Below are 13,375 nucleotides of genomic sequence, written 5' to 3'. Positions count from 1 at the left end.
CGTTGTAATAGCCTGCGTTGTAATGTCATACATCCTTATTACAACTACAAATATATTATTTTCACAAACAAAAGGGTGATCATTTCGATATTTAAGATTATTTGAGAAACATTAAAGAGGTCAACTAGATTTTGATAAATTAATAGCGAGGAAGGAATTATCTTCTTGGACAGTAGTATTCATTCTGGTGTTGTTATTGGTTTTGTGCTATGACTTCAGTGACAAAGTAAAGAAACAAACGAAATCCAATATATTTTATCTATATAAACAGATTTATAGCGAAATATCTAGATCACAATATGTATTGCTAGTGATTTAATTTTGCACCTATGAACTTCAGAATTCTAATATCTTGGTAAAGACTTTCTGCAAATGTGTCATTGAAACTGCGCAATAGTTTAACTGATCATGATCTAAAAAGACATTTCTCAGGCACAAAGTGATTTGTAGTAGATATGCTTCTTTTGAAGATCACCAAAATATTACAGAACGTATGAGACCAAGGACATATAACTTATTGGATGATTTATTTATTTATGGATTTTCTAGAGTGCTTTGAATAAGAGTACTTTTCATGTAACATGTACAGTTTAATTTAGAGCCAAATATGGCTTCTATGCAGCAATGTGGCAATATGGCATTCTGAATATATATATGTGTGCTAGCTTGTGTCATACTAACACACTTTAAAAGGGCCACTGGACGACAACACATAGAAGGCTTTCTTAAGAAAGGGACTGCAGTTCTTGCCCTGGCAACGTTATCCTTTAACTCTGCTGCACATCCACAGTCCAGCAAGAAATGGTATCTGCTGGATCTGCATTTGTCTTGAAGTTCTTTTTCGTAGTCCTGAAAAGACAGTGGGAAAATCAGTTTACTTAAAATAATATTATTTTTAAGCTGTGACTTACTTTTATTAAAACATTTATGTGTTTATATGTTTTTTTAATTAGCTTAGAAATACCATGCAATGCATTGCTCCCATGTATTTAAATGGGAAGGGCTAAGAGTACAGTTTAATTACAATGATAGAATGTAAAGCACACATGAGACTTCCATTAAACATACAAATATGAAGCAATATTAACATCACTGAACAATTCACCCTTCTGTGAAGCAGGAGATAGTTCCAAGCAAAGGAATAAAATGTAAAAAAACAAAATAAAGAAACAAAACACAGTTAGATACTTGCCAGCACAATGTTAAATAAACAGTACCATACAGAGAGTCAAGAAATAAACGGATAGAGGACCAGTTTCATGACTAAAACCAACTACATAGAAACAAAGATGTTGGACTTGACCCTTTTTGGCTAAAGTTCCTTAAACGTTTTGCCTTCCTCCTAGACCTTTTTCTGACATTGTGTTGCCGACTTAGATGCTTTGGACACTTTGCCACTGCTGATCAGTGTCAAAGTGCAAGTGCTCCCTGTCTAAAGTGTTATGGTAATTGGCTGTCCATAATTGGTATGTTTGTCTTACTAGTAAAGTCCCTAGTAAAGTGCACTATGTTTGCCAGGGCTGGTAATGTAAATGCTACTAGTATGCCTGCAGCACTAATTGTGCCACCCACACAAGTAGCCCTAAAAAGAGATCTCAGACCTGTCACTGCAGTGCCTGTCTGCAGTTTGCTAACTGCCTTGTTGTCCTGACAAGTGCACCCACATGCCAGGCCTTACCCTTCCTTTTTTATGCACACCAAACACCACTATAGTAGGTCCAAGGTACCCCCCTGGGCAAGGTGCAGTGTATGTGAAAGGTAGGACATGTACTGAGGTGTGTACCATGTCCTGACAGTGAAATACTTCCAAATTCATGTTTCACTGTTGCAAAGCCATCTTTCCCATAGGACAGAATGGGGAATGCTGTGTCACATGTTTCCAGCATATCTTCCCATAGGCATAAGATGGAGAGATGGAGTTTAGTGTGCCTGAATTCAGAATTTAATAACAAGTATTTTTGTAAATATGGTTTTTAAATTGTCTGTTTAGAAACCATGCTTTTAGAAGTGGCTGTGTTCTTGTCTCAAACATCCTCAGTGCCTCTGCCTGGTTGTATATTGACTGTCTGGGTTTGGATGCGACAGGGTCTAGAAAGTATCCTGACACCAGAGAGGAGTAGGTGAGACAGCAACAGGATAGCTGCATTTGCTGTGGTGGGAGGAGCAGTCCCTTTGAAGCGAAGAGGGCTGTGTTGCTGCCACAAAAGAATGTCTCCACCTCCTGCGGAGTGTCTGAGGCCCAGACCCTGACTATCAAAGAAAGAAGGTGTGCACTGGCAGTAAGACACGCAGGTCTGGTTTGGACCGGGCTCAGAGACCCCTGGACACAAAGACTTCAAAGGCATTTAGGGGTATAAATGTGAGAGGTGAAACCCCTGAACTGAAAACTGAACTCAATACTGAAAAAGGATTGAGACTACTTTGTGATCACGAGGAACCTCTGCTAAAGAAGAACAGCTGAAGAGACTGAAGAGTAGGACTGCCCTTGCTGTGTGTTCTGCGGCTGGCCTGCAGTTTGCTGATTTGACTAAGGAGAGGACAAGGGACTTTGCTGTGTGTTGTGTCCCCATGCTTTAAAGGACTTTGCTGTGTGCTGTGCCCTGAAGTAACTTGTCTCCAAGGACCTAGAGGGGCTGGCTCCCTTTTGTGGAAACTCAGGAACATCAAAGTTTCCAAGTGTGCCTCAGCGATGCTGTGTGAGTGTTCTTTTTGCAGCCTGAGACCTTTGTGAGAATTTCCAGTTACCATGTGCCCCGGAGCAGTCTTGCGCTCTGCTTCGATTGACAGTGTAACCAGAAGTGCTGTGATTGTTATCGCCATCGGCCCAGACGTCATCCCAAGGGGGAGCCATGAGAAATCAGTGCTGCCTGCATGGGGCCCACCTTTGCCAAGGAGAGACCTGTGAACCTTTACCATCGTGAGTCCGAGGTCCTTTGCCCAGTTGCCCCGGGAGCCGATCAGCTGCGAGGCCGTCACCTGGTAGACCGACTCTCACTGCAAGGAGCAGCCGCCACCAACCCGAAGCCACACAGCATGGCGCCCAAGCTGCGAGGAGAGGAGAGATAGACTGTACTCCCCAGGTAATGCTCAGCGAGCGTGTGTGTGTCACCGCCTGTGGCGGAGTGCGTACTATGAGAGACCGCTCTTGGCCTTCCCCATCTTTGCAGCGTGAGCCTCCATCCAAGTTAATATCACGGCCCGTACTTGTGAGGAGTGGCAGTACAGCCGTCAGATTGTGGAGCTGCAATTTGTTTCCTTCGTAACAGTATTGGGGCATATTTTGGCAGTTGCTGACCGCGAGTCAGCCAAGAGTGGCATAGAGACCTTCACTAGCAACGCAATCGGTGCCAAACTGCATTATTACTTGCTTTTACGATCCACATTAGTATGTGCACTACGAACTGCATTATTACTTACTTTTACGATCGGCATAAGTACTTGCATTACAAACTGGATTATTACCTGCTTTTACGATCCCCATTAGTACTTGCATTGCGGGCTGCATTATTACTTGCTTTACGAACCGCATTAGTACTTGCATTAAGGACTGTCTTATTTTCTACATTACGAACTGCATTATGAACTGCATAGCATTGCATTAGGACTGCACTAGATCATCGTGAAGTGCTCATTCATACCGCAAGAACCTACAAGTGATTGTTGGCCTAATAACCATTCCAGTGAAATATTATGAATATGCATATGCTGGATATTTTTATAATTTGGTCTCAACGTATTTCTTCTTGATAAAGATACCGCTATTTTACTACATCAATGTGGTGTCCATTTGTGGTGTTATCACTGTGTTACTGGGAGTGTGGTTGCAAATACTTTACACATTGCCTTGGAGATAAGCCTAGCTGCTCGTGCCAAGCTACTGGAGGGTAAGCAGGGGTTATCTAAGAGTGTGTCCCTCCTTTCCCTAACTAGAAGCAAGGGGCTCTATTTGGACTAAGGTACCTACCTCAGCCAACTAGAGACCCCCAGTTCTAACAGAAGAGAATAAACTAGGGTCAGTCATAACAAAACAAAGTGAAGCATACTATGAATGTATGGAGGCAGGGACAGAGAAGGTTGAAAAGGTTGAAAATGTCCAAACAAACAACTATAAGTTGTTATAAAAATATCAAATTACTTTTTAATGTTAAGCTGGAGATGGTCCTCTACCAATTTGCCAGAGTGCCTTTCTTCACAAGCTAGATATTAGATTAACAGATATTGTTTGGTTCTGTCTGTTTTGTACATTTCAGTTTATCTTATTTAACAATATATAGTTAGTTCACTATGGATGTATATAAGTAGAAACATATACTGACAAGTGGGTCGAAAAGTTGTGTTCCCTGCACAAACAGATGCTATCGTGGGGATCACAATATCAAGTGGAGGGTAGTTTACTGCACCCACTAACTACCTGGTGCAATAAAGTCTTCTCCTTAAATGTCAACAGGTTAAATTTGCTGAAATGTGAAAGGGCAAAAGTCATGCTAGGTGGAAATTCCATCCTAATAACTCTGGAATTCAGGGCTGCTTGATTTTTTTGGTTGCAATTAATAGTGTATACTGCTCTCAGGGACTAGTAATTAGCACTGTTGGGCTGATTTGACATTGGCAGAGAGGGTAAGCCTTTGTGCCAGGGTACCCTTTCCGCCAAACTCTCGGTCCAGCAGTCTGATTTAGAGGTGGGTGTATCCCCATATTTATGCCGTAGTAATGTTTACTCCATCTGTGCAAACCTTCTTCTCATAGCCTGAGAGAGCATGGGGAAGTTGGAGGTAAGCCAGCCTGCCATTCGCCCTATTTAGAGTAGATGACCAGATGGCTATTTGTTTTATTGTTTCATCACCGCCAGGTAGATCCTGGTGAGGAAGGACAGTAAAAAACAAAAAATGACCCCATTACCACAACACCATGGGGTAAAACTCCAAAGATATGGTGAACATTCATTTGTTTTATTTTTTTTTTAAAAACAACTACTACTTTGAGAGTTTATTATTCAAAAATAAAAACCTTTGGAAAAGTCTGACAGCTTTCCATCATATTTAATGAAGCAGTCTTTAAACCCTTTTCTATATCGACAGTTACTGCCAGGATGTGCTTGCTTCCAATCTATAGAGAAGTCTGCTGGGTTGGCAAACATCTCTAAATTTGGCAGGCAGAGTGAAGGCAGGATGGCAGATGTAAAGTCCTCCCTCATTCTGTCTGCCTTTGCTCTGTCCACCAAAAAATGATTAAAGTACTTTCAAGAAGTTGTTAACATGTTGGTACCACCCACTGTTTACCTCACAGAAGCTAGAAAAAAGTCACAGAAGATCAACTCACCAACTTCCTCAATGACACATCACCACCGGCATCCTCAGACGTCAACACCACATCAAGAAACCTCCACCAATGGATCGCAAACTGCACAGACACCTTTCACCCCCTCTAGGAAGTCACTGGCAAACAACACGTCAAGAATGCAAGCTGGTTCACCCAATGCTTCAAGAGTCCAGAGACACCTGTAGATGGCTCAGTAGACCCCGGAAGCCTGCGCCGCCTTCAAAGCAGCCACCATTGCACACCAACATCTAATCAAAACCACAAGGAAATAGGCCCTCCAATACAGAATCACCAACAATGCACACAATGGAAAAGAACTCTTCAGCACCATCAAGGGGTTCGCCAAACCCAACAGCAAGGCCACAGAAGTCCCACCCTCCTAAGAACTCTACAACAGACTCAGCACCTTCTTTGACCACAAGATCAAGACTATTTATGACAACTTTGACACCCAGGACCACCCGGCCATGCCAACAACCACTACAACCAACACCAACTCAGCCTCCGACTGACTGTGCACAGCTGGTCCCCACTTACCACGGACAACACCATAAAGATAATGAAAAGCATCCACTCTGGAGCACCTTCAGACCCCTGCCCGCACCGCATCTTCCACAGAGCCGTCCCCGTCATCGCACTCGACCTATGCTGAACCATCAACTGCTCTCTCAAGACCACCATGTTCCCTGATGACTGGAAACATGCCGAGATCAACACCCCCCGTGAATAAACCCTCCACGGACCCAAAGGACAGCAACAGCTTCAGGCCCATCTCCCTGCTCCCCTTAGCAGTCAAAGTCATCAAAAAAGTCATTAATGCCCATCTCTCCAACTTTATTGAAACGAACCACGTCCTGGACATCTCCCAATCCAGATTCTGAAGCAATCATAGCACTGAGACCGCCCTATTCGCAGCCACTGATGACATCCACTCCTCCTCAGCCCCACCGTCTTCAATATCTACCTGGCCACCCTTGCACCCAACTGATCCTTACCCTCACCAAAGAACCCACTGTCACCAGGCATAACTTCCATGAAGGAATGACAGCCATCACCACCTGGATGAAGGACAGCTGCCTGAAGCTCAACTCAGACAAGACAGAAGTCTTCATCCGGGGTCCCTCCCCCCTCTGCTTGGAACAACTCCCGGTGACCCTCTGCTCTAGGAAGTCCCCCAACCCCCACAAACCAGACACAAAACTTCTGCATCGTTCTGGACTCCTCGCCCACATTGGACAGCCAGATAAACACCCTCTCCTCCACCTGCTTCAACACACTCCTCCTGCTTCAGAAGACCTTCAGATGGATCCCCATCCAATCCAGGAGGACAGTCACCCATGCCCTCATCAGCAGCAGGCTCCACTAAGGCAACACACTCTAAGCCAGCGTCGCCCAGAAACTTCTCAGAAGACTCCAGAATGTCCAGAACGACACAGCAAGACTAACCCTCAACATCCCCTGTCGCAGCCACAACACTTAACACCTCTGTGACCTACACTGGCTCCCAGTCAACAGAAGAATAACCTTCAAACTCCTCACCCACGCATACAAGGCCCTTCACAATGCCGGACCAGCATACCTGTATCACGGCCTCAAATCCCATGTACCCAACAAACACCTCCACTCCACCCATCTTTCCCTGGCTACTGCCCCACGAGGTCGCAAGACCAGAACCAGAGGAATGTCCTTCTCCTACCTCGTCTCCAAGACACAGAACACCCTACCCGTCCCCCTTAGAAAATCGCCCTTGCTGACACAATTCAGGAAGGACCTCAAGACCTGGCTCTTCAGATGATGTCTGCACTTAGTTTGACCCGCTTTGCACCCCCTCACAGCACCTTGAGACCCTCACAGGTGAGTAGACGCACTTTATAAACCTTGATTGATTGATTGATTGTTTGATTGACTAAGAGCTCATTATCTAACCACATTGAAAAGTCAAACCAGTCCAATGCATCATGGGGGCATTGCAATTGAACTTGTTCTGCAGACATTGATGTTCATAGTGGAGCACTGACTGGACCAAAGAACCTCTGGCTACTATGGTACACTCTCTATAATGTGCTATGTTTTAGAATCCTGTGCTCTTACTTGGTTGCTTTCATTTCTTGCCCATCAACAGACAGCAGTTTTTCCGTCGCAGTCGGCTTTTCTCCCAAACTTGACACAAAACTTGTGTTAACGTAGAATCGACCTGATAAGGAAAAAACAGAATTATCTGAATATGATTTCTGGAAATGATGCAATATGATTCTGAATATGAGGAAAGTGTAAGGTTACTAATACAAGCTGTAAAACCCAGCCACCCAACAACATATCAATTCAAACTTTGCTCTCAGTTTTTAAGGTTTATTGAGAACCACACTTCTGAACGTCAGTACAATTAAATGTACTGAGATGCAAGATTGAGGGGACTTATGTTATGTGTATGAAGTCTATGTTTTATACAATCACAATTATTTTTAGTTATGTTATTTTGGTAGGTTATGTTAAGTTATGTTTGAAAAACTGGGAATAAAACTTTTTTGTGGCTGTGAAAACTTCTGTGAATTGTGGGTAATTTGGAGCGTAAGCTTGGTCGGAGACTGATTACAAAACATCTGCTGGTCTTAGAGTAAACCATCTTGTTCCCGTTTCCTTGTACCAATACCCTCTGTCCTAAGATCTGCACACATGCTTGCCCTTAAAATTAAACAATACATGTAAGTCATCTTTGATGCCCTATCAAGTGGGCTCACCCTCAGCATTCAGTTTGGTGCTGGGCCAGACCATGCTTAACACAGATAGAAACTACTTATCTTGTTTTGAATGTTGTATACTTGAGGTCCTTGAGTTTAAAATGACTCTTTTTCATTTCCATTTTCACTGTTACATCACTAGTCACTGATTCATGTTGCAAGGGCCAGGACTGCTGATACTAGAGGTCCTATTAGAAATCAGTCAGTCATATTTCCTACATGGAAGGAAACTAAGAAAAGTGGAAGCGTCAATGAGGTGGTGCTTGCCACTTCCCATGCTGGTTTAGATTTATTACAGTGACTGTATTTGCTGCCCAGTACTTTCTAACGCTTGAGAGGGACTGATTGGTGGCACCTGGGTGTTTCCCGGTGCACCAGATTTCAATGCTTCAGCTACTGATGATGATCCTCTGTCATTCTTGCTGATGTTTCTGATATGCTTCTTCATTTCCTCACTGTCAAGCGGTTGATTCCTGTGCGTTGTGGTATTGAGGTACAGTGATAGAATTTTAGTGACAGTATACTCTAATGACGTTGGGGCTGCACTGAAATTCAGGTGAGAATTACTGTTAGCGGCCTGTTTCTATATACTTTTTCCTTGCATGATTTTTTGTGGTACTTTTCTATTGGCCTTGAATGTTCATCCATGGATGCCCTTTATAATGTTACTGTCCATAGCTGGCCACGTTCCAGGTCGTTCAAACTTTGGAAGGAAATCTATGTGAGCATCTTGGGCTAGTCAGCTGCATTAGGGTGATAGTATGTTATTTCTTCTCCTTTTCTAGATCAATGTATTTTACAACCATCAGTCATTTCACTCAGTGTCTAGGGAATTAAATTTGTGAATGTTGTGGGGTGCATCAGAGTTTGGAAACATGTTGATGGTGACTCTAGTTCTAGGGCCTGATCAAGAGGTTTCAGATAATGATGTGTTCTGGATTATTCAGGGACCTCTGCGTCACAGGAGAAGAAAGAGTGATTTAATTCCCTTGGCGCACAGTTGAACATGGTTGTCCTGTGTTTAATTTCTTCAGAGTGTAATTCATAGATAGGATATTCTGCATTCAGATTGCCCTTGTCCACCGCAGTATTATTAGTGCATGTAGCACTCATGTTAGCAGATACTCAGGTGTTAAACCTTAGAGATTGTGTATACCAAGATATTGAAGGAAAATAATCATACCATTATCCACTTCTGTGCCAAGATATGCTCACCTAGAAAAAGTAGCTTTAGAAAAATTGTTTACACACTCTTTTAAGACATTCAGAAGTTCAAAAATGCGACACCTCTAGTGTTCATCTAAAGATGCAAAGTAGCCAGAAGGTAAGTAGATTTAAAGGATTTATTTAGGAGCGACACAGTACAACCAGTTCAGGAAACAAGTACGTCTAACTGCCGTTCCATGGTTCCAGAACCTAGAACAGCCGTTATACGATGCATGTACAAAGGTCTATGAATGTGATGAAGAAATTACAGAACAAAGATACAGGAAGAACATAACACATCTCACCTCAACAATATAAAATGAAATAGAAAGAAAAAAACAAAAACAAAAGGAAACAAAACCCCCCCAGAAATTATGTGTCACATAGAAACATACCTAACAGGTAAAAACAGCTTCAATTCTTTAATTTGGCTCAGAGTCATCAAGAAATATACCTTGCATGAAAACACCTAGTTCTATTGTTCACTTCGACTCTGGAGGCCACAGTTTGACCACACTTGGTTTGACCACCCTTGGATTCTGTACAGTTATTTAACAGAGTCTTGCTCTCACAGACCTTACTATGCTCTGAGAATCTGCATTTGACAACGTTTCTCACATTCCACACTTTGCCATCTTGTGTAACAACACTGTATTTGCAAACCTTAAAAACCTTAATAGGATGGCCGAATTTGGAAGCAACTTTCACCATGAAACCAGGTTTCCTGATTCTAACCAAATCACCAACAGCAAAATCAGGAATTCTCACATTCATGTTTTCATCAAACAACTCTTTCATTTTATCTTGCTTATCTTTCACAAGTCTTGCAATAACATCTAACTCAATGTCATCAATGGTTTTACTAGTATTCTTTATCCACCAAGGACAAATATCTGATACAGGTTCCCATCCTTTCAAAAGTCTAAAGGGACTCACCCCAGTGACAGAGTGAGGCGTGATGCGATACATCCACAATTGTTTCCTCAACACTTCCCTCCAAGGTCCACTGGACTTATTAGCCAACTCAATTCCCTCCTTAAGAACTCAGTTGAACTGTTCAACTTGCCCATTTTCCCTAGGCTCGTAAAGGGAAGTGGTTACATGTCTGATACCACATTTACAGAAAAACTCCTCCATTTCCTGTGATGTGAATTGCACACCATTGTCTGTAATTAAAACTTCAGGAGAACCTTCTAGAGCAAAAATGTCCTTGAAAAATGTAATAACAACCCGAGATGTGGCATTGGCTACAAACTTGACTTCCGGCCATTTGGAGTGATAGTCCACTAATACTAGAGCAAAACGGGCATCAGAAGGTAACCGATTGAAGGGGGCGGAAATATCAAAAGCCACTTTTTGCCAGGGAGACTCGGGTGAAGTTTACGGGCTTGAGGGGGGACAGAAAAAACTCTAAGTATTTTATCACTATTGATGCAGCCAGAGCATTCCCTAACCATCCTGTCGACCATTTTGTCGATGCTAGGCCACCAAAAATTAGGTCTAATGAGACATTTCATGGAGTACATTCCTAAATATCCCTCATGAGCAAGTTGGAAAATCTTATTTTGCATAGTCATCGGAGGAATAATCTTGCCACATTTGAACAGCAGATTACCTTCTTCTTCGATCTCATCTGAAACTTGACAATATGGAGCAATCTCAGAAGTGACAGACTTCTCTTTGGGCCAACCCTTCCTCAAGCACTCACTAATCAACTGACACAAAGAATCATTATTCATTTCTTTTATTCAGTCACTCTCGAATAACCCCAGAAACTCACTGGAAGCAACATCTTTGATAGTGGCAACCATATCTAATTCCTGCTCATTGTGAGAATCATAATTCTCAGAGCAGGGCAACCTAGACTAACAGTCAGCAGTGAGGTTGCTTTTACCGTGAACATACTCCACTTCAAAGTAATTTTCTTTCAACCTAGAAGTGAGCCTAGCAATGCGCGCTGTGGAATTCCATCCTCCCCCAGGAGATAAAAAAACAATGAGAGGCTTGTGATCGGTCCTGAGCAGAAACCTGCTACCCCATACATAGTTGCGGAAGTGTACAATGGTCCTTTTTAATCACTGAATATCTTCTCTCAGTTACCGAGAGAGTTCTAGATGCAAATGCAATACACCATTCTTCCTTGCCACAACTTTGACTTAGCACACTGCCTAATCGTACAAACTTGCATCAACGGTAATGATATACTTTTAGTTCAAGCAAAAAGATTTGACAGTGGAAGCATAAACTATTTCATTCTTAATCTGCTGGAAAGCTGTCTCTTGTCTTTCTGACCAGGCAAATTCAGTGGATTTCCTGGTCAACTCTCAGAGAGGTTCCATTTTAGTGGCAACATTCTGTATGAATTTGCTATAGTATTCACATAACCCAGCAACAGAGAGGAGTTTCTCCCTATTATCAGGTGAAGGTGCTTTGATAATAGCATCCCCTAAGGATTTTTTGGGAACAACCCCATCACCAGACAGAGTATGACCAAGGTACTCGACAGATTTACAAAAAAAGCGTACACTTCCCTGCATTGAGTGTCAAACCACATTTCTCTAATCTCTCACATACTTCCTCGACATGACAAAAATGATCCTCATTGTCTTTAGAAAAAGTAAGAATGTAATCCTGAAAACATTTAACAAATTACTAACATCTTTGAATAGGATCACTGAAATAATATCGACTGACAGAACATCGACTAGCAAAAATATCGAGGAAAAAATATCTACAGACAAAATATCGAGTTTGTATGTACAAACAGGTAAGTACAAAAATATCGAGTACAAAATATCGTTTACAAAAATATAGTTTTAAAAAATATCGACTTTATCAAAAACAGTGTTAAATTAAATTAAAATTAACAATTTATTACTAAAATATACTTAAAAATACTTAAATTAACTTATAATAATTCAATGATTATTGAAAGTTATAAAAACATTTTTTTACAATCATATTTGTTAAAACATATATATATATTAACATAATATAATTAAATAATATCCAATAGTATTACCATACGATAGCATAAGCGTAAAAAATACTATTCCCAATCCACAGACTGCAATTGTAGGGAAAGCGTTGGATAGCGTAGGGGTAAAAATTACTATTCCCACTCCAGTGGGTGCAACAGTGAGGAAAGCATTGGATAGCGTAGGGGTAAAAATTACTATTCCCACTCTAGTGGGTGCAACAGTAGGGAAAGCGTTGGATAGCGTAGGGGTTAAAATTACTATTCCCACTCCAGTGAGTGCAACAGTAGGGAAAGTGTTGGATAGCGTAGGGGTAAAAATTACTATTCCCACTCCAGTGGGTACAACAGTAGGGAAAGCGTTGGATAGCATAGGGGTAAAAATTACTATTCCCACTCCAAAGAGTGCAACAGTAGGGAAAGCGTTGGATAGCGTAGGGGTTTAAATTACTATTCCCACTCCAAAGAGTGCAACAGTAGGGAAAGCGTTGGATAGCGTAGGGGTTTAAATTACTATTCCCACTCCAAAGAGTGCAACAGTAGAGAAAGCGTTGGATAGCATAGAGGTAAAAATGACTATTCCCACTCCAGTGGGTGCAACAGTAGGGAAGACGTTGGATACCGTAGGGGTAAAAATTACTATTCCCACTCCAAATAGTGCAACAGTAGGGAAAGCGTTGGATAGCATAGAGGTTAAAATTACTATTCCCACTCCAGTGGGTGCAACAGTAGGGAAAGTATTGGATAGCGTAGGGGTAAAAAATACCATTCCCACTCAAGTGGGTGCAAGAGTAGGGAAAGCGTTGGATAGCGTAGGGGTAAAAATTACTATTCCCACTCCAAAGAGTGCAACAGTAGGGAAAGCGTTGGATAGTGTAGGGGTAAAAATTACTATTCCCACTCCAAAGAGTGCAACAGTAGGGAAAGCATTGGATAGCGTAGGGGTTTAAATTACTATTCCCACTCCAAAGAGTGCAACAGTAGGGAAAGCGTTGGATAGCGTAGAGGTAAAAATTACTATTCCCACTCCAGTGGGTGCAACAGTAGGGAAAGCGTTGGATAGCGTAGGGGTAAAATTACTATTCCCACTCCAAAGAGTGCAACAGTAGGGAAAGCGTTGGATAGCGTAGAGGTA

The 13,375-nt window shown here is 42.0% G+C and overlaps 1 protein-coding gene across 5 annotated transcripts in view; it reads right to left on the bottom strand.

The window, feature by feature from the left end:
• Positions 1 to 510: 510 nt before the first annotated feature.
• The window catches only part of LOC144782331 (inter-alpha-trypsin inhibitor heavy chain H4-like), a 473,908-nt gene continuing 461,043 nt past the window's right edge, over positions 511 to 13,375 (bottom strand). For all 5 annotated transcript variants that reach the window (XM_078661646.1, XM_078661649.1, XM_078661648.1 and 2 more), the window contains 2 exons: positions 7,411 to 7,513; positions 511 to 849 (listed from right to left, as the gene is read on the bottom strand). In XM_078661646.1, the coding sequence (XP_078517772.1) occupies positions 768 to 849; positions 7,411 to 7,513 (185 nt within the window). In that variant the 3' untranslated portion in view covers positions 511 to 767. The remainder of the gene's footprint in view (positions 850 to 7,410; positions 7,514 to 13,375) is intronic.

The sequence above is a fragment of the Lissotriton helveticus genome, chromosome 9 (genome assembly GCF_964261635.1).
Source record: "Lissotriton helveticus chromosome 9, aLisHel1.1, whole genome shotgun sequence".
NCBI lineage: Eukaryota > Metazoa > Chordata > Amphibia > Caudata > Salamandridae > Lissotriton > Lissotriton helveticus.
The sequence above is the reverse complement of the archived record's forward strand: the minus strand, read 5'-3'. Positions and strand labels throughout refer to the sequence as shown.